The sequence below is a fragment of the Ranitomeya variabilis genome, chromosome 1 (assembly GCF_051348905.1).
Source record: "Ranitomeya variabilis isolate aRanVar5 chromosome 1, aRanVar5.hap1, whole genome shotgun sequence".
Classification (NCBI taxonomy): Eukaryota; Metazoa; Chordata; class Amphibia; order Anura; family Dendrobatidae; genus Ranitomeya; species Ranitomeya variabilis.
Window position 1 is genome coordinate 311,460,400 of NC_135232.1, and position 22,756 is coordinate 311,483,155.

The window sequence follows — 22,756 nt, forward strand, 5'->3', positions numbered from 1 at the left end:
CCTGGCTGAGAGCCATGTCAATCTCAGACCCGTGGATCCTTCCGGAGGATCAGGATCTGCTCTCTCAAGGCCCCTTCAACCACCCTCAGGTGAAGGGTCTGCGGTTGACAGCCTGGCATTTGAGAGGCAGCTGCTAAAAATAAGAGGGTTCTCTAACAAAGTAATTGACACTCTGCTACTGAGTAGGAAGAAATCCACCACATCCATTTATGTGAGAGTGTGGAAAAAATTTTTAAACCTCTACCCAACAGCACTATCAAACAAAATTCATATCCCTATGATTCTAGAATTTCTTCAAAAAGGACGCGATTTAGGTCTGGCAGTCAGTACCTTAAAAGTACACATTTCTGCGCTTGGTGCTTTATATGGTCACGATATTGCAGGTGACAGGTGGGTAGCTAGATTTATCGCAGCTTGCCAAAGATCAGAAACAGTCCAAATTCCCCATGTACCACCTTGGGATGTTAATTTGGTCCTCGAAGCTCTGACAGACCACCCCTTTGAGCCACTACATTCAGCTCACATAAAACATGTCTCCATCAAGACAGCTCTCCTTGTTGCTTTGGTGTCAGCTAGAAGAGTAAGTGACATACAGGCATTATCGATAGATCCACCATTTATGTCTGTATATCCAGATAGAATTGTCCTGAAAACAGACCCTTCTTACTTGCCCAAAGTATGTACTAAATTTCATAGGTCACAGGAAATTTTTCTTCCCTCCTTCTATGATAACCCTACGAATCAGGAAGAACAAAAATACCACACATTAGATGTGAGGAGAGCCATATTAGCCTATTTAGACAGAACTAGCACCTGGAGGAAGAGCAGGGCTCTCTTTATTTCCTTCCAGGGCCATAGGAAAGGAGATGGAATCACGAAGGGTACTTTATCTCGGTGGATTCGGGATGCAATATGTCTGGCCTATTCATCCAAAGGGGAGAACCCGCCTGAGACCGTAAAAGCACATTCCACTCGGGCGATAGCATCATCCTGGGCCGAGCGTGCGGAAGTTCCAATAGAACTGATATGTAAGGCCGCAACCTGGGCTTCTCCTACTACATTCTATAATCACTATAGATTGGATTTGTCTTCCTCATCTGACCTGTCCTTTGGTAGATCAGTTCTTAACACTGTGATCCCTCCCAAATGACTATCTCTGAAAGTCTCTCAAGTGGGTGCTGTCGTGGCGAAGAGAAAACACCGGATTACGTACCGGTAATGCTCTTTTATAGAGCCACGACAGCACCCCTTTACTTCCCACCCTATTAAGTTATTTTTATAAAAGCACGATTAAGGGTGTTTTTGGTTCTTATAGTTAGTCATACTAAATTAACTAATGATAATTGATGAAATCATATTGCCTACTAAATCTGGTGGGCGGTTCCTCGCAATCTCTGTAACCCAACTGTGGGAGCGAGGGGGACCGCCCCTTTTATCTCTCCATAGGGTTTCCTGTTCCTAGGGGCGGATCCCCTCTCTCAAGTGGGTGCTGTCGTGGCTCTATAAAAGAGCATTACCGGTACGTAATCCGGTGTTTTTAATTGGTACCCTTTCGACTAATTTTAATAAATAATTATGTATTAGAGAGAGTGAGATAAAGAAAATCCACCACATTATTTTTTTTCTACCATTTGACGTGTTATAAATAATAAACTAACTTTATTTTATAGATTGTTACAATTTTTGAAGTATATAATAATAATGAATAATAATAATTAAAAAGGAGTTTTCTTAAGAGCTTTTTAAATGAAACATTATTTATCTTGAAGGGTTTGTCCCATAAATAACATTTATCAGCTCTTCCTCAGAATACATGAAAAATGTATAATCAGTGGGGCTTTTGCTGCTGAGGCCACTCTCGATCTTGAGAATGGGGCCCCAAAGTCCCTCTCTACTTATAGGAACTCCTAGACAGTTCATAAAGCAATAGTCCCATAAGCAGCTCAGCTGTGTCTCAGTATAAGAGCGTGCATTGTCTGTGAAGGTGGGGAACAATCATAGGTTTCACAGGCAGTTGAGGCAAGGTTTCAAGCCCTTCATACACATTAGACTAATGTCAGGCAAACCCACTGATATTGACCGGTTCGGGCGACAGCCTAATGTTTATTTCAGGCGCTGGACAATTTATTGTAGGGGGAGACGTCAATCATCCATATTTGATTCCGACTGCTAATCGTAATGTTCAAGTATCCATATATAGATCAATTGGCCTATGTGTATGACACTTCCATTAATATAACAGAATCCAAAGAGCACCAAATACGGAAGTCTACGTCATATTTTTCCATAAAATAGTAAATTTTATTAAATATATCTTTTTAAAAAAAAAAAATACCAAGCAATTAAAACAAATAACTCAAACAATGGAGACAACACATGCAAGTACACCGCCTAGTACCAGTTTCAGCAGCACATATTATATAGGGGATAAGTAGTAAGCTAATAAGGTGCAAAAGTAATATGCAGCTATATTGCTTAAGTTGTGCATGTAGGGATAAATAGTTGACATATAAACACCTATACCCTTTAGTGGGCCATGCTAAGTAACCCTACAGGAGTATACGTGGCAGTGTGTATGACCTAATAAAGTGCTTAGTGCATTGTGCTTAACTACCACCACCACATAGCCTCCATATAAGCAACCCAGTTGCCTTTGGTAAGCAAATTTTCAATTCATCAACAATCCTATAAATCCCTTATATTAGTATGCATAAAATGTAGAAATAAGTAGTGTTACATAACCTGAGTACGCGGTCCTAAGCCCCAACGCGCGTTTCGCGTTTAGCTTCGTCCAGGGGAATGTATACTTCAAAGACTTCCGTATTTGGTGCTCTTTGGATTCTAATCGTAATGTTCTTCCAGAGATGGGCCAGACAAACAAGTCCTCCTAGGTATGTGAGAGTCGGCTGAGATTGCTGTTGGCAGTACGATCAGTCGAAGCTGATTCCAGCCTACTGCCGGCCTTCATTCTTTGGTTGACAAGTCACTCTTCTCTGTGACCTGTCTCCCCCTATTCAAGTTTCTCTGCAGACGGGTGTGTCTCATCACAAGGGGTGGCACATGTCCTGTACGTTCCTGAAGTCACTAAGAGCTTGATGCTCATTCCCTGCCTTTACTGATGATGAAACAAACCTGGACATTAATGGCACCTACGCATGGGAAACGGGTCTATGAGAAAAGAGTGACCTGTGGATTGGAAACATGGAGAGAATACTGCAGAAGCTAGGCTTTCAGTGCCGATCCCGCTGCATTTGCAATTAAAATTTTAAGGATGAATTTCTTTAAAAATGCTCAAATGAAATACTGCAAGCAAGGTATGAGTGTAACAAGTGTTAAAGGGGCTTTATACGCATGCCTTCATTGGTCGAATATCCTGCTGACATATATAGTGATATATGTATATATGTCTCACTTAATATTAATAACATGACTCAAAAGTGATGAGTACTGGATTTATGTTTTAGTAATTGGACATTACAGTCTAACACAAGTATGATTGTCAAAACCTGATATATTCATTGTAATAAACTCATGATACACTTCATTTAGAATGTTTTAATTCTGCAGTGTTTCTCCACAGTTTGATCATCTCTAATTTGGGCATAATATTTTACACAGGGTGGAGTATATGGAAAAAAGTCGCCATTTACAAGAACAGCTGAATGAGCTGAAAACGGAAATAGAATCCTTAAAGTTGAAGGAACGTGAAAGTGCAATGGATATAATGCATGAGAGTGCAGGCAGCAAACAGAATACAATCAAAAAGGTAAGACATAGCGGGGGGCTATGTACAGACCATGTAAAATCGCCATTGGTTGAATCACCACCATTTCTCCCATTTTATGGAATTGTCTCTAATACTCTATACAGTTATAAATATAAGCACAAGCTGTTAAAGTAAATCTGATGCAGATGTGATTATTACACTCAAATGATGGCTGGCGTCCATGTTCAATTGCAACGAAGTCCGTGTTATTATATTGAAGAACTTGCAAAATACTTTAAAGATCGCTTGTGACTTAGTGAAACATTGAAGTCACCCACAAGTCTCAGTAATGCAGTCATTTTCTGCAATGCTCACAGACACAGACTGTGACTTGCCAGGCTTTGACGGATGGGTAAAATCTGTTTAGTCTCAGACAACCCTAGTTTAAAACCCCCACGAGTCCGATGTGGTCGCACTTCCATCACCTACATGCAGCAGTTCTCTGTTACACAAGTCCACTAGGTTGAAATGAATACTGCCTTATTTGCTGTATGAGACGGCTTTGCTGGTTTTATCCGCTTGCATATTACCATGTTCACATGCCATGGCATTTTTGTTTTTTTCCTGTTAGGGAAGGAGAGCAGTCTGCATCTGAGAGTGCCGCATAGTGTGTGCCAGGTATTGTGTATGTGTGTGTGCATGTAATGTTACTCTTTCTGTAACTAACTGTTGTGTGTATGTATTTGAGTGCAGCTCTCCCATAGCATGAGGGGCTGTTTATTCCCAATTAGCACTCCCCTTTTTCCTAACACATTTACATTATTCCACAGTTTAAATCTGTGTCAAATATTTTTACATGTACTTTTCTTTACTTAACTTCTGCTTTCTTATTACAGCTAAAATTCTCTTTAAAGGGGTATTCTCAAGTGTGGAATTGTTGGAATAGGGGATAACATCCCTACCCCTGGGGGCCCAACCACTTGGACTGCCATTGATCCTGAGATTCGGGGCTCTGAAAAGCCCCGCGTGAATGGAACAGAGATTGATCATGTGCTCTGCTCTTACATTAATTCTTGTGGGAGTGCTGAAGACCAGCTGATCTCTGAGCCCATCTATCTCTTGGTTAAAGGTGTTATCCAGGACTTTGGGAAAAAAAAAAACAGTCAGTCTAATAACTCACAGGAGTTGCTATATGCCTGTTCTGCGGTCACAGACCGCTCATACCGGCGATTCTGCTGCTTACTGAGACTTCACGTCGACAGTGCAGCTCCTTCTCTTCTGGTCTGCTCTGTTGAAGTAGTGTCACTGGCCGTGTCACTGGCCATGTCATGTTGGTTGACAGCCAGCTCCTTGCTGCCTTACTTCATGGAACTGGCTATCATCAACATAACATCAACAGTGACGCCCCATCGACAGAACAGACTGGAAGAGAAAGAACTGCTCTGCTGAGATGAGGTCGAAGGAAGCAGGAGAACTAGCGTTTGAGTCTGGAGATGTCGGGCAGGGCAACTACCTACCAGTAAGTTCTAGCCCCAGAGGAAATAAACCCTAAGTTGCGGATAACACCTTTTAAGAATGAATTGAGTGATATTGCCGCATTATTGACCACCGCTGCATTCACATTCACACAGGGCTCTTCAGGGCCCAAGTTCTTGACAATAGTGGGGGTCCAAGCAATTATTCTCTCCCCCATGGAAAGGGGACAGCTTTCAAGCTTTAGAATACCCATTTATGTGTATATTCACACTGTATCTATTTTGCTTGGAAACACTGGAAAAGGGCAGGCAAAATGTTAAAAAGAATGAACTTTTTCTTTTCCTTGTGTAAATAACTTATTGGTCATATGGTCAGGCTTTTGAGCTCCTTTTTAAACACTCAGGCTCTCAGTAGATGCCAAGCATTTAAAAGAAAGAACATGTACGCTTTGGCTAGGAAGACGCTCAATACTTTACAATGAAAGTTAATAGGAAGGCTATAACAGACACCAAGTCTTTTTTAGAATTTTGTCATTGTGTTTATTTGAATAAAAACAAAACAAAAAACGCTACCATCTTCCTCATTGTTTGAGCATTAAAAAAAAAAAGTTGCATAAAGTCTAAGGAATACTAAGGAAATGACTGAAAAAAAAGTTTATAAAAGAAAAGGAGCCAATCCTACAGCATCTTCTGCTTCGAAACCAGTCAACAGCCGAAAAAAGATTGTGTGAACATTTCCTAAGGGTCCATTTACATGGACAGAATAATACAGCAGCCAATCCGTAAACCTTTACTGACTGGTCGTTTAATAGCATGTTACAAAGGCAGACCACAGTAAACAGTGTGCACTGAACGATCTGTAATAGATCTCTGTTGTCTGCATAGGCTGCCACGGTTCTCAGCAGTGTGAGAATGACGATCTTCTGCTCTGCGCAACAAATCTTTTCGCCAGATGAATGTTTTGCTAGTTCATCAGGTGATCGGCAGCCTGTTTGCACTGCAAGATAATCGTAAAACGAATTGTTCACAATTATCTTACAATGCTAACGTACTTAAGATGACCACCCATAATTGCATTTAATATTGGCCTCCTAGAAAGGTGGGCATATAAATATCCATGGCTGATCGGGACCTAGCTCTAGATATCATTCATGTGTATGGACTCTTCACTATCTATGGCGTGGAAAAAAAGTGCACATACTTTAGATTCTAAGAAAGAACAAACAACATTTTTAGTTTATTGTGGATGTGAGTAGAAACAAAAAAACATCATATGGCTAATTCACACGTTTATTTTTTCCCATATTTTTTTACATGTTTTTTTTTCCAACACCATTTTCCTCCATACATACATACATAGAGCTAATGGAAGATAACTTCAGCCAACTGTTTATACATTATCCATAGAAACCTGACATACTAATCAATGTACAGTCTTAAAAACAAGCAATAAGACAGGCTCTGCCTAACAGCCACCAGAAAACCACCGCACTTAACCCGCATTTCTCCAACACAGAGCAATATGTGGTCTGACAAGTACATCTGTGCTCAAGCTCCAATTCTCTTCTTTAGAGTTCTGCCAAGAAGGAAATAGGAATGGCGTAAGATGCCAAGATGCTCTACTAATTTGTTGACCGAATATGTCCACTGAATGCCACTGCAAGGAATTGTAAATACCTGGTCTTTTGGGTTAAGCAGGGTTGCTCGGGTTGGCTTTATTTTGTTTTCCTTTTGGCTATTATATGGGGTGTTCTGTTCTTTAGTTGGTTATAGAACTGTTTTTTTCCATGTGGTATGTGTGTTTTTTTTTTTTTTAAATCCTACTAATCCCGTACTAAATGTGATTAAACCACCACTCCATTGGTTTTTACTTTTTTTTTTTAAGAGTTGGAGTGGTGCTACTAATCTAAGGACCCTTACCTAGGTTTATAAGTAATACTTAACCACAGCCGTCTTCACCTTTAATTGACACCGCTCCGATCCACCGACGGCATCCGTAACAATTATAGGGGATAACTCAGGAGACTCTTTGCGTGGAACAAGACAACTACAGGACACAGTTTTATAAGTGGTAAAGTCTATATTATCACACGGTGATTCAAACAGGTGCAGAGAGAAACTCAAGTCCACAACACTTGGAGTAAATATTAAATGTAGCTTAGCAGTCTATAGGAAACTTCAGAGGAAAATGCAATCACGCAGAAAGTCTATGAAGCACAATTATTCTTGAGGATACTTGACACGAATAAGTCCTTGCTTAGTCCAAAACACAGATAGATATGCTTATAAGGCAGTTCAAATAATATCTTAGCTCAACCAGGGAGGTCTGGGTAATAGTCTCAGGTTCTTGCAGAGCAGAAACAGCTTACATGTCCAGCAAATGCAGATGGAAGCAAACACGAGCAGCAGATGAAGGAGGATTACTGGAACTGGTGTATGCAGCAGGAACTCAGAGCAGAGTAGCAGCATAACCCCACAGGTTCACAGGAGCAGGTATATAGCCAGGGAGTCACCAGAGGTCAGGAGCTGGATGCAAGGCCGAATACTCTAGCACAGACTGAAGGCTGGGGTGGAGTTTTATAGCAGGAAGACACAGTGCACATGAGACCAAAGACGCCATCTTGGAAAAGGGCAGTAATGCACAAAAGGTAAAAAATGTTCAAAGTCCTGACATTACTCCCTCCTTAGAAGCGGCCTCAGGACGATCCTGGACCTGGTTTCTCAGGGAATCTCTGATGAAAACGAGAAATCTTCTGTTGGGCATTGATGTTTTCCACAGGTTCCCAAGAGTCTTCCTCAGGGGGATATCCCTGCCATCTTATCAGATATTGGAGCCAATTCCTGCGAATCCTGGAATCAACAATTTCCTCCACCACAAATCGTTATTGCCCATCAATCACCAAGGCTGCGGAGGTGGCACAACACGTCCCTGGAAGGTATTAGGAGATACAGGCTTTAGTAAAGATACATGAAACACTGGGTGTACCTTCATAGTCCTAGGCAGCTTCAGCCGGCAGGCCACAGAGCTCACAATACCGTTGATCTTGAAAGGGCCAATGAATTTCTGTCCCAAGTTTTTGTGAAGGGACGTTTAACTTCAGATTCTTAGTTGCTAACCACACGGAATCTCCTACCTTGAACATGGGTGCAGGTTTACGGAATTATCAGCCGATCTATTATAACGTTCTTGAGCTGTGGTCAGGGATTCCTTCAGAACCTCCAGATTTTGCCTCATCGCAGTCAGCCTATCCTCCACTGCCGGAACCGGAGAATTAATTGGAGACCTAGGTAAGATACACGGATGATAACCCAGATTGGCAAAGAAAGGTGTAAATTTAGTGGAGGTGCTCTGAGAATTGTTATATGAAAATTCGGCATACGGCAGCAACCCCAACCAATCATCCTGGAGATGGCTGACATAGCATCTTAGATATTGTTCCAGCGTCTGGTTGGCACGCTCAGTCTGACCATTTGTCTGGGGATGGTAAGCGGAAGAGAGATAGACATTAATATTGAGTGCAGAGCAAAACCCCTTCCAGAATCTTGAAGTGAACTGTACTCCACAGTCAGAGATGATCTCATCCGGAACCCCATGCAACCGAAAGACATTCTGTATAACCAAGTTCACTGTATCTTTAGCTGAGGGGAGGCCGGTGCATGGAACAAAATGAGCAGCTTTAGTCAGGCGATCAACTACCACCATGATTGTATTCGTGCCCCCCGATGTAGGCAGCTCCACAATAAAGTCCATTGATATAGACCCCCAAGGGCGGGACGGAACAGGTAATGGTTGTAGAAGACCTGTATGTGCCACATGAGGAGTCTTGTAACGGGCACATACCTCGCAAGAGAGAACATAGTCCTTGGTATCCTTCAGGCAAGTTGGCCACCAGAAGAATCGGCTCAGGAACTCTTGTGTCTTCTGTACCCCCCTGTGACCAGCCAACTTGGAGTCATGTACCAACTTGAGGATCTGCAGACGGACGACCTCAGGGACGTAGATACGTCGATCTCTGAACCACATGCCACCCTTAAAGACAAGATTAATATCCACAGGTGGGTTGGCCAGAAATACATCACCATCATAGGCCTCCCTGCACTCCTTCCACAAGTCCTGATCGTGGATAACTCTGATGAAATTGGCATCAAATAGAATGGTCTTGGACGGGGCTCCAGGTACGGAATCCGCAGCATGGATTTGGAATAAAGCATCAGCCTTCCCATTACGAGAACCTGGACGGTACGAGATAACAAAGTTAAATTGATTTAAAAATACGTTCCAACGAGCCTGATGAGGAGAAAGACATCTAGCGGATCTAAGGAACTCTAAATTGCGATGGTCAGTTAGCACTATGATCTGTTGTGCAGCTCCTTGCAGATGATGCCTCCATTCTTTGAAAGCCGCAATAATAGCCAGCAATTCCTTGTCTCCCACGTCGTAATTCTTCTCTGCTGAGGTTAGTCTATGGGAAAAGAAAGCACAAGGATGTAGCAGACCCTTCTCTTCAGTTCTTTGGGAGAGAATAGCCCCCAAAGCATTATCAGAAGCGTCCACCTCCACAATGAATGAAAGTGTCGGATCTGGGTGTATCAACAGCGGTGCTGATGTGAAACAGATCTTAAGCCGATCAAAAGCTTCTTGAGCCTGTGATGACCACTTAAAGGGCTTTTCCTTCTTTGTGAAGGAAGTAATGGGATGGACAATATCAGAAAAATTTCGAATGAAGCGTCTGTAGAAATTTGCAAAACCAATAAAACGTTGGACCTCCTTAACGTTCTTGGATACCGGCCAGTCAAGGATAGCCTGAATCTTACCAGATTCCATGTTCAGCCCCTGGGGAGAGATGATATAACCTAAGAACTGTATCTCAGAACGATGGAACTCGCATTTCTCGGGCTTAATATTCAGATGGTTCTCTTTCAGACGTCTTAAAACAGTTTTGACATGTTCTTCATGTTCCTGTAGAGAGTCAGAAAAGATTAGTATATCGTCCAAATAGTTCACTACAAACTGGTCCAACAAATCTCTGAAAATGTCATTAGCAAGGTGTTGAAACGTTGCAGGGGCGTTACAAAGCCCGAAGGGCATCACTAGAGATTCAAAGTGTCCATATTGGCATCTGAATGCTGTCTTCCACTCATCCCCTGGACGAATACGCACCAAATTATAAGCCCCACGAAGATCCAGTTTAGAGAACACCTTAGCATGGCGGACTCTTTCCAGTAATTCGGGAATCAGATGCAAAGGGTAACGGTTTCGTACGGTTACCTTATTGAGTTCCCGATAGTCAACACAGGGTCTCAGGGTCCCATCCTTCTTCTTTACAACAAAGATAGGTGCCCCTGCTGGTGAGGAAGAAGGACGTATGAAGCCTTTGGCCAGATTTTCATCAATATACTCCTTTAAGGCTTGAAGATCAGGTACCGCCAAAGGGTATACGTTACCAAAAGGAATAGCTGCCCCAGGAAGCAACTCAATGGGACAGTCATAATGCCTGTGTGGAGGAAGCTGATCTGCATTTTTCTTGTCACAGATGTCAGGGAACTCTTTATATGCTGGAGGTAAAGAAAATACCTGTACATGTGGTTCCGTAGCCGTGGACTCAGGGACAGCTTCTGTTAACGCTGAGTTGCTCCTTGTTGGAAAGATAATCTACTTGGTCTCCCAGTTGATAATTGGGTTCTGAGAACGCAACCAAGGAATGCCTAAAATCACAGGAAAATGAGGAGAAATTAGCAAGAAAGAAAGTTGCTCCTGATGATTAGGCTCCAACAAAATTTCAAGGGGTACGGTCTCCTGATCCACAGGCCCAGAGATTAAAGGTGACCCATCCACTGTTTCCATGGTAATTGGAGAGGCTCTTTGCTGAATTTCAATACCATGTTCCTTGGCAAATGCGATATCCATGAAATTGCCACCTGCACCAGAGTCAATCATAGCTGCACTGGAAATCCACTGTCCCGAACACAGGATCTTAATAGGGAGAGAACAGTGAGAGTTCTTCTCCTTCAGCTCCTTGGGGGGTGAAGTCATAGAAAGGGAATGGAATACAGCGTTTAAAGGCAGGCTACATTCAGAGATGTCAGACTCATCATCACAGTTGTCATACTCCCCTACTGCTGCTAGCACCTTGTTAGGCCGTCTAGGACACTTGGGACAATTGATCAAGAAGTGGTCAGACTGGCCGCAGTAGAAACATAGACTTTCACGAAGGCGATGCTCCCGGCGCTCATTGATCTCGCGCCTCTGAACGGAATCCATTTGCATGGGCACCTCCCGAGATGTTTTACCTGCAGGCTCTTTGGAAGGAAGGGAAAAGTTAGAAATACGGTTATATGCAGCAAACTTCTCCTGCCTACTCTCAGTAAGGCGAATGTCAATGCGCACACAATGCTGTATAAATGTCTCTAGCTCTTGTGGTGACTCAGAGCGAGCTAGTTCATCTTTTACAATACTAGACAGACCGCTTTTAAAAATAGGCAATTGTGCATAACTGTCCCAATTGGTATCTACCGCTAATCTCCTGAATTCAGTAGCATACTCAATAACAGAACGTTTTGCCTGGCGTAAAGACAATAAAGCAGATTCAGCGGTTGCACGGCGATTAGGATCATCAAACATTAATGCCATAGCGGCCAAGAAATCATCCAAGTTATTTAGCCGTGGGTCACGAGACTCAATCATCGGATTCGCCCAGGCGAGCGCTCGTGCAGTCAGATCCAAAGTATTGTGTGTAATAATGCTGCTATCATTAGGAAAACGGTCAGCATGCACATCAAAATATAGCCTACATTGATTCACAAAGCCACGAAATTTGTCGCGATCACCATTAAATCTGAATGGGGTCACTGGGCTAGCTGGTGGCGGTTGCCCAGAGGAAAAGTCGCTTGTGCAGCTATTTGCTTGCTTATGTCCTGAAAAGCCCGTCCATACTGGGACTCTATGCTAGCAAGTTTGTTTTCCTAGGCTGCCATGTGGGTGCTTAAGTCCTGTAAAGTCTGTCCAAACACTTGTTGATTATGTTCAAAGCTTCCAAACTTCTTTTGCAGACCTTCCACATCTTTCTGCAGTGATCTAATTATGGAAAACACCTGCTCAAGTCTGCTTTCTGCAGTCATTGTTCCAGCAGTCTCCTTTTTTTTTTTTTTTTTTAGGCTAGAGTATCCTGTAATAATTATAGGGGATAACTCAGGAGACTCTTTGCGTGGAACAAGACAACTACAGGACACAGTTTTATAAGTGGTAAAGTCTATATTATCACACGGTGATTCAAACAGGTGCAGACAGAAACTCAAGTCCACAACACTTGGTGCAAATATCAAATGCAGCTTAACAGTCTATAGGAAACTTCAGAGGAAAATGCAATCACGCAGAAAGTCTATGAAGCACAATTATTCTTGAGGATACTTGACACGAATAAGTCCTTGCTTAGTCCAAAACACAGATAGATATGCTTATAAGGCAGTTCAAATAATATCTTAGCTCAACCAGGGAGGTCTGGGTAATAGTCTCAGGTTCTTGCAGAGCAGAAACAGCTTACATGTCCAGCAAATGCAGATGGAAGCAAACACGAGCAGCAGATGAAGGAGGATTACTGGAACTGGTGTATGCAGCAGGAACTCAGAGCAGAGTAGCAGCATAACCCCACAGGTTCACAGGAGCAGGTATATAGCCAGGGAGTCACCAGAGGTCAGGAGCTGGATGCAAGGCAGAATACTCTAGCACAGACTGAAGGCTGGGGTGGAGTTTTATAGCAGGAAGACACAGTGCACATGAGACCAAAGACGCCATCTTGGAAAAGGGCAGTAATGCACAAAAGGTAATAAAAAATGTTCAGAGTCCTGACAGCATCTTCTGACTGACCAGAAATCAGAAGTAATGGTTACAAGCTCTCAATGTAAGTCTGAGAGCCAGAACGAGGGTGCCATAGACATACATTGAAAAGAGACCTCCGGCTAGCTCCAGCAAACACTGGAGCGAACCGAAAGGTCACAACCTTCTGAAGGTTGACTGGAGCGACACTGATAGGTGAAGACAGCGGCTGGTAAGTTTAAGACTAGAAGCAGGGACCTTAGATTTGAAGCATCATTCCAGCGCTGCAATAAAAAAAACCCAGAAAAACGCTGGAGTGGTCCTTTAAATAAATTTGGGACCTTTTAGAATGTACAATTTCACATGAGGACGCAGTGATATTACAATGGACATAAATTTTGGTTTCTATTTATTATTATTATTATTATGTATTTATATAGCACCATTAATTCCATGGTGCTGTACATGAGAAAGGGGTTACATACAGACTTATAGATATCATTTACAGTAAACAGGTTTACAGTGACACACTGGTACAGAGGGGAGAGGACCCTGTCCTTGCGGACTTACATTCTATGGGATAGTGGGGAAGAGACAGAAGGTAGGGGTGAGGCGGCGGCGGCTCTGGCGGTGGTGAGGCGGCGGCTCGGTTATTGTAGGCTGTAGGCTTTCCTGAAGAGATGGGTTTTCAGGTTCCATCTGAAGGATCCGAGGGTGGTGGATAATCGGACGTGTTGAGGCATGGAATTCCAGAGGATGGGGGATATTCGGGAGAAATCTTGGAGGCGATTGTGTGAGGAACGAATAAGTGTGGAGGAGAGTAGGAGGTCTTGGGATATGTAAATTTGCGCTAATTATTCAGGTATTACTTATACACATCTCAATGAACCACAGTCTTAAAACTCCACACAGACTACCTGCCCTCATGGAGCAAAACCATTAAACAGTAGACTAGTGTTATGATTAAATATTTTTCTTCCTAAAGGGATTCTTCAACAACAATATGGGAGAGGTTGCTCTGTGAAGGACAGGAAGACTACTTAAAGAGGTTGTCCATTGCTTCTTGATTGATGACCTATCCTTGAGATAGGTCATCAATGTCTGATCAGCCGGGGTCTGATACCTGGCACTCCTGCTCTTCAGCTTTTATCGGTGGCAGGGGCCGCCGGCTGGCAATGCTCGCTTGCAGAGCTGGCTGTCTTCTGGTAGTGGCCGAGGCTTTGTACTACACATCCGCCTCCCATTCAAGTCAATAGGAGGCGGATGTGTAGTACCCTGCGGCAGCCACTTTGAAAAAACTGTCAGCTCCGCAAGTGAGTACATCCTGCTGGTGGCCACCTCCGATAACAGCTGATCAGCGGGGATGCCGGGTGTCGGACCTTGGCCGATCAGACATTGATGATGTTTTCTAAGGATAGGTCATCAATTAAAAAGTAGTGGACAACATCTTTAAATAGGTTGTCAAGTGAAAATGTTATCCTCTGTCCATGGAATTGATGATGGGGACCCACAACCATGGGCCGAAAGGGGTACTTTCATCTCTGTTAGAATGGAGTGATAGTGTGCATGACCGACCATCACTCAATTAATTCTCTATGGGACTGCCAGAAAAAGTCCAGCACAGCTCTCAGCAGCTCCATAGGGATTATCAGTCAGGCATCTGCTCTGTTCTGCGTACAAGTTATTTTGTTGATAACTTATCTGAAGGATAGTTATATTTATCACCTATCTTCATTGATCAACCCCTCTAAAGGTACATTCACACTCAGCAACTTTACAATGAGAACGACAACGATCCGTGACGTTGCAGCGTCCTGGATAGCGATCTCGTTGTGTTTGACACGCAGCAGCGATCTGGATCCTGCTGTTATATCGCTGGTCGGAGCTAGAAGTCCAGAACTTTATTTGGTCGTCAGGTCGGCGTGTATCGTCATGTTTGACAGCAAAAGCAACGATGCCAGCAATGTTTTACATGGAGCTAACGACCTGTGAGAACGATAAGTGAGTCACCGTTACGTCACTGGATCGCTCCTGCATCGTTCTGGAGCTGCTGTGTTTGACGTCTCTACAGCGACCAAAACAGCGACGCTCCAGCGATCGGCTCGTTGTCTATATCGCTGCAGCGTCGCTGAGTGTGACGGTACCTTAAGAGTTCCAAAGGTTTTTTTTTGGAGTATAGGGAATCTAACAAAAAAAACAAACCTTGCATTCTGAACTGTTAATAGTGCTGCCGCTACAATGGTTCTCAATGGTCGTGTACCAACAGTGCTGGAGATGGTTGGCATGTGAACAGTGAGGCCATTCATTGGGTGCAGCAGTCATATTCATGTGGTTGGCACCTCAACAGGACAGACAAAAGACTGACTGGATCCACTGGTGCAGCAAGGAAATTACCATGTGAATGAGTTGTTTCTTTTTGCATGTGTGAACACACTTCCTGCCAGTAGGACATTTAAAAAAACAAAAACCTCTGGACAGCTCATTTAAGTAGACTTAAATAAAAGCACTTTCTGTTGTTCATATGTTTTTCTGTTGCAGTCGAACCCCCGAGTAGATTTTTCTATATCTTTAAATTTGTGCTCCAAAATGATCCTCTATACATTCCCATAGTCTGGTGTTCCATGGGTTAAAAACACTGCACTGGAATAGGTATTAAGAGCTGCAGTATATATAGGCGAGCTCTCCTCCCATTATACACAGGGCTTTCCTCTCTGCCACAATTGTGTCTCATCACGCCGCCCCCCTTTTCTCACACAAGAGGTGTTCCATATTCCGGGGGAAGCCAGCCGCCCTGCATCTCTCTTAATTGGATGCAAGAGCTGAGCTGGCCGACAGAGAATGGGGGCAGCCGGAGGCGCCCCAAGGGAATCCCCCTCCCCTCGCCTGCTCACATTGGATGCGCACCAGAGCGGAAACCCGGAGTTCTAGTATGTGCTCCAGCTGCCTGTGATAACCACTCAGAATCCTTAACGCATTTCTGTCACATGGGCCCCGGCACTGAGCTCAGAATTGCCTAAAATATGTATCATATCTGTGCTTGCCACTTAAATATTTATCTTCAGCTTGCTTATAATCCATCTGTAATGCAGTCAATGTGTGATATAATTGGCTCACCACTTCTTGTGATGCTTTGATTGGAAAGATCAGGGGTATCCCTGTGATTGGATTCTAATGTAAGCTGCTGTAATGCATGAAATGTTCAATAAAACAAGCGATGGAGAGCTTGTCTTGGGGACGAAGCGACCATTGAGGGCTAAATCCTACAGCTGTAGGATTATAGCAGTATTCGCCCACTGTGTATAATGTATTTAGAGCAACCGTCCTTGCTATTTTATAATGTTAGTGTTCTAAAAGATATGTAATGGGGTGAGCGTGCAACCTTAAATGGGTTTTTCACCCCAGGGCAAACTTTTTGAAGCCGTGCAGCTTGCCGAATACAATCAGTGTGTAATATATACATTGTTAGGATTTGACTCCACTTGCCAGTTTGAATGGTCGTCACATGCAATTTGCATGCTTGCGGTCACATATGGACTAGTTTCTCATCCCATTCTCTTCATTGTTTTATTTAGAGAAGTGGAGGAAAATTTAGTCTGCATGTGACCACAAGTTTACAAATTGCATACTTGTCATGTGTTGACCGAATCAGCTGGCAGAGCTGGATTCTGATAGTCTATATATTACACATTGTTTGCAACCAATTGACTGGTTGCAGTGCTTGTCACAAGTTTGCCCTGGGGTAGAAAACCACTTCAATATGTTACATAGACATGAAGGCAAGAAAGAAGACATTAGAAGATCATAGTCAGTGATCTAGGATGAGGGGGAGCATGGGATTTTTGGTCACTTTCGCTGATTCATTAGGGGCAAATTCATGAAGGTAAATAAATGTGCCAGTATTCTGGCTTAATTTGTGCAAAAAAAAAAAAAACTGTTTGTCATGACCTCCACCATATTTACAGTGGGTACAACGGAAAGTATTCAGACCCCTTTAAATTTTTCACTCTTTGTTTCATTGCAGTCATTTGGCAAATTCACAAAAGTTCATTTTTTCACATTAATGTACACTCTGCACCCCATCTTGACTAAAAAAAACAGAAATGTAGAAATTTTTGCAAATTTAATATAAAAAAGAAAAACTGAAATATCACATTGTTATAAGTATTCAGACCCTTAGCTCAGACACTCATATTTAAGTCACATGCTGTCCTTTTCCTTTTGATCCTCCTTGAGATGGTTCTACTCCTTCATTGGAGTCCAGCTGTGTTTAATTAAACTGATATGACTTGATTTGGAAAGGCACACACCTGTCTATATAAGACCTCACAGCTCACAGTGCATGTCAGACCAAATGAGAATCGTGAGGTCAAAGGAACTGGCCAAGGAGCTCAGAGACAGAATTGTGGCAAGGCACAGATCTGGCCAAGGTTACAAAAGAATTTCTACAGTACTCAAGGTTCCTCAGAGCACAGTGGCCTCCATAATCCTTAAATGGAAGAAGTTTGGGACCACCAGAAGTCTTCCTAGACCTGGCCGTCCAGCCAAACTGAGCAATCGTGGGAGAAGAGCTTTGCTGAGAGAGGTAAAGAAGAACCCCAAGATCACTGTGGCTGAGCTCCAGAGATGCAGTAGAGAGATGGGAGAAAGTTCCACAAAGTCGGCTATCACTGCAGCCCTATACCAGTCGGTACTTTATGGCAGAGTGGCCAGACGGAAGCCTCTCCTCCGTGCAGGACATATGAAAGCCCACATAGTTTGCTAAAAAAAACACATAAAGGACTCCCAGACTATGAGAAATAAGATTCTCTGGTCTGATGAGATGAAGATAGACCTTTTTAGTGATAATTCTAAGCGGTATGTGTGGAGAAACCCAGGCACTGCTCATCACCTGCCCAATACAATCCCAACAGTGAAACATGGTGATGGCAGCATTATGCTATGGGGGTGTTTTTCAGCTGCAGGAACAGGACAACTGGTTGTCATTGAAGGAAACCTGAATGCGGCCAAGTACAGAGATATCCTGGATGAAAACCTTCCAGAGTTCTCTGGACCTGAGACTTGGCCAGAGGTTCATCTTCCAACAAGACAATGACACTAAGCACACAGCTAAAACAACAAAGAAGTGGCTTCAGAACAACTCTGTGACCATTCTTGACTGGCCCAGCCAGAGCCCTGACCTAAACTCAATTGAGCTTCTCTGGAGAGACATGAAAATGGCTGTCCAGCAACGTTCACCATCCAACCTGAGGGAACTGGAGAAGATCTGCAAGGAAGAATGGAGAGGATCCCCAAATCAAGGTGTGAAAAACTTGTATCATTCCCAAGAAGAGTCATGGCTGTACTAGCTCAAAAGGATGCTTCTACTCAATACTGAGCAAAGGGTCTGAATACTTCCGACCATGTGATATTTCAGTTTTTCTTTTTTAATTAATTTTCAAAAATTACTACATTTGTTTTTTTTCAGTCAAGGTGGGGTGCAGAGTGTACATTAATGAGAAAAAAAATGAACTTTTTTGAATTTACCAAATGGCTGCAATGAAACAGAGTGAAAAATTTAGAATACTTTCCGTACCCACTGTTATGTGTTTTAGACACTTTAATGAGTCTTGTATAACAAGATGGTCAGGTTTAAAAGTAGATTGACCCCACAAAAAAGTGTGTGGCCTAATATGCTACACAGTGTGCCAAAAATGTGCAGCAGATTTGGATGTTTGACAAAAAGTGAGCCAATTAAGGTAGCTTAAACTACAACTAGACTGTTGTAAAATCAGGCTAGATTTATCAGACCGTATTAAATACTTTTATTTTTACAATTAGAACTTTTTTTTATTTTCAAACATTTATATTTACTTTAGTCTACCACATACTGCCATTGGACATAGTGGGAAGTGGTAATTTTTAGAATTTTAGTTACAGATACAATTTAATACTATAATACATGAAACAGAAAGGAAGATCCGTGTCTTGTTATCGGGGACACCTCATATATATATTCTGGTTAATTTCTGCTAATTTTAAAAGCCAAGTCAGCACCTTCATCCTTATTTAAAATTTCTTTAACCTCTTTGAACCATTTTTGTAATTAATGTGGCAGTGTGCATCTTTCTGCCACTGCAATTAGGGAAAACTGTAAATGTGTGCACTTTGTCTACAGCAGTGCTTGGCTTGCCTTATTGCAGTAGTCCATCCTGGTGCCATCTCTTCATTAAGTAAGTGTCGCACACTCACCTGGCCGTCCATGGGATTCGTCAGACCAAGGCACCTGCATGTATTACGCCATGGACCTGTTCTGATACCCAAAAGCCCATTGTAGTCACTTTATGCAGTAGTCAGCAATTGCACTTACTATTGCTCTGGTCACAATGTGAAACTACAATATACATTGTTTTCTAACAAATTGTATCATAGAATTACCTTTAACAATTTATTACGCAGCTACCCTTAGCCATGGGTGCACATGACTTGCTTGAACCAGTTTATGTAGATACTAAACACTACACCACAGCTCCTTCATTCCGCTTATTGGCTCATGTTTGTATGTGTATATACAGCAGGTGAAATAAGTATTGAACACATCAACAATTTTTTACGAAATTTGTAAAGGTACTATTGACATGAAGTTCTCTCCACATGTCGGGTTAACAACCCATCCAATTCACACAGGCAAAGAATTAAAACGATAGATGTCCATAAATTGTTTTATGTAATGATAAGAAATTATACGGGGAAATAATATTGAACACGCTTGCTGAAATTTATTTAACCCCTTCACCCCCGGAGCTTTTTCATTTTTCCGTTTTCGTTTTTTGCTCCCCTCCTTCCCAGAGCCATAACTTTTTTATTTTTCCATCAATATGGCCATGTGAGTGCTTTTATTTTTTGCGGGACGAGATGTACTTTTGAACAATACCATTGGTTTTACCATGCCGTGTAACAGAAAACGGGAAAAAAATTCCAAGTGTGATGAAATTGCAAAAAAAGTGCAATCTCACACTTGTTTTTTGTTTGGCTTTTTTGCTAGGTTCACCAAATGCTAAAACTGACCTGCCATTATGATTCTCCAGGTCATTACGAGTTCATAGACACCTAACATGTCTAGGTTATTTTTTATCTAATTGGTGAAAAAAAATTTGCAAAAAAAAAATAAATAAATTTGTGCGATTTTCCGATACCCGTAGCGTCTCCAATTTTTTTGATCTGGGGTCAGGTGAGGGCTTATTTTTTGCGTGCTAAGCTGGCGTTTTTAATGATACCATTTTGATGTAGATACGTTCTTTTGATCGCCCGTTATTGCATTTTAATGCAATGTTGCGGCGACCAAAAAAACGTAATTTTGGCATTTTGATTTTTTTTCTCGCTTCGCCATTTAGCGGTCAGGTTAATTCTTTGTTTTTATTGATAGATCGGACGATTCTGAACGCGGCGATACCAAATATGTGTATGTTTGATTTTTTTTTTAATTGTTTTATTTTGATTGGGGCGAAAGGGGGGTGATTTAAACTTTTATATATTTTTTATTTTTTTTATATTTTTAAAAACTTTTTTTAAATTTTGGCATGCCTCAATAGCCTCCATAGGAGGCTAGAAGCATGCACAACTCGATCGGCTCTGCTACATAGAGGTGAAGTACAGATCACCTCTATGTAGCAGAAAGGCAGGTGTACTTTGAACGCCGACCACAGGGTGGTGCTCAAAGCAATCGGCCATCAACAACCATAGAGGTCTCAAGGAGACCTCTGGTTGTTATGGCAATGCACCGATGACCCCCGATCATGTGACGGGGGTCAGCGGTGGGAACACTTACGGCCGCGCGGCCGGGAGCGCTAGTTAAATGCCGCTGTCAGCGCTTGACGGCGGCATTTAACTAGTTAATGGGCGCGGGCGGATCGCGATTCCGCTCGCGCTCATTGCGCGCACATGTCAGCTGTACAAAACAGCTGACATGTCGCGGCTTTGAGGTGGGCTCACCGCCGGAGCCCACCTCAAAGCAGGGGATCTGCCAGCTGACGTACTATTCCATCAGCTGGCAGAAAGGGGTTAATACTTCATGCAAAAGCTTTTGTTGATGATGACAACTTCAAGACACCTTCTGTATGGAGCAACTAGTCGCATGCATTGCTCAGGTGTAATTTTGGCCCATTCTTCCACACAAACATTCTTGAAATCCTGAAGTTTCCATGGGCTCCTTCTATGAACTCTGTGCTTTAGTTCCTTCCACAAATTTTCTATCTGGTTCAGGTCAGGTGATTGGCTGGGCGATTCTTGCAGCTGTATTTTCTTTTTCTGAAACCAATTGAGAGTTTACTTGGCTGTGTGTTTGGGATCATTGTCTTGTTGAAATGTCCACCCTCGTTTAATCTTCATTATCTTGGTAGATGGCAAAATATATTTTTTTATAAAGAATGTCTTGGTACATTTGTCCATTCATCCTTCCTTCAATTATATTGGGTGTGCCAGTGCAGTATGCTGAAAAATAGCCCCATACCATTAGCGGGGGGCAGAGGGTGCGTGCGCCTCGGAGCTCTGAGGGGGCCCACCCGGAGCTACGCTACTGTAAGGCTATGTGCACACGTTCAGGTTTTTTCACGATAAAAACTCATTAAAAACGCATACATTATGCATCCTATCATTTAGAATGCATTCTGCATGTTTTGTGCACATGGTGTTTTTTTTTTCCGCGAAAAAAACGCATCGCTGTAAAAAAAAAAGCAGCATGTTCATTAATTTTGCGGATTTTCCGCGTTTTTCCCGCAATTCTATGCATTTGGAAAAAAACGTCAAACGCATGAAAAAACACGAAAAAAACGCATGCGGTTTTCTGGCAGAAATGTCCGGTTTTTGTCAGGAAAATTTCTGCAAGAAATCCTGACGTGTGCACATACTCTAACTGTATAAGCGTGCACAGCGCGCCGATAGTTATGTTCTGCGGCAGAGCAGGGAGAATCGATCTCCCTGCTCTGCTGCCCAGCCGCTGACCGCATTGAGGGGAGAAGGAGCGTAACGCTCCTCCCATCATCCCACTGTCAGTGTCGGCGGACACTGACAGCGGGCACAATGACATCACTGCCCGGCGCCCGCGGTGCGGAGATCAGCGGGAGCACTACAGCGCAGGAACCAGGAAGAAGAGAGGTGAGTATTTTTTTATGGGTGTTGCCTTATTACAGGGTCTGCCGCCTCATTACAGGGTCTGCCTATGGGGGTGCCGCCTTATTACAGGATCTGCCTATGGGGGTGCTGCCTTATTACAGGGTCTGCCGCCTCATTACAGGGTCTGCCTATGGGGGTGCCACCTTATTACAGGGTCTGCCTATGGGGGTGCCGCCTTATTACAGGGTCTGACTATGGGGGTACTGCCTTATTACAGGGTCTGCCGCCTTATTACAGGGTCTGCCTATGGTGGTGTCGCCTTATTACAGGGTCTGACTATGGGGGTGCTGCCTTATTAAAGGGTCTGCCACCTTATTGCAGGGTCTGACTATGGGGGTACTGCCTTATTACAGGGTCTGACTATAGGTTGCTGCCTTATCACAGGGTCTGACTATGGGGGCTGCCTTATCACAGGGTTTGACTATGGAGGCTGCCTTACTACAGGGTCTGACTATGGGGGTGCTGCACTATTACAGAGTCTGACTATGGGGGCTGCCTTATTACAGGGTCCGACTATGGGGGGCTGTCTTATTACAGGGTCTATGGGGGTGCTGCCTTATTACAGGGTCTGACTAGGGGGGCTGCCAATATCCATGTTGGTCATTATATAGAGAT

General features: G+C 43.0%; 1 protein-coding gene across 4 annotated transcripts in view; it reads left to right on the forward strand.

Annotated features, from left to right (window-relative positions):
• The window catches only part of NF2 (NF2, moesin-ezrin-radixin like (MERLIN) tumor suppressor), a 117,810-nt gene that overhangs the window by 74,261 nt on the left and 20,793 nt on the right, over nt 1-22,756 (forward strand). For 3 of the 4 annotated variants that reach the window (XM_077296936.1, XM_077296945.1, XM_077296953.1), the window contains exon 16: nt 3,619-3,766. In XM_077296936.1, the coding sequence (XP_077153051.1) occupies nt 3,619-3,766 (148 nt within the window). Of the gene's footprint in view, nt 1-3,618; nt 3,767-4,337; nt 4,385-22,756 lie in introns of all 4 variants that reach the window. The other variant, XM_077296960.1, reaches the window with a different exon arrangement.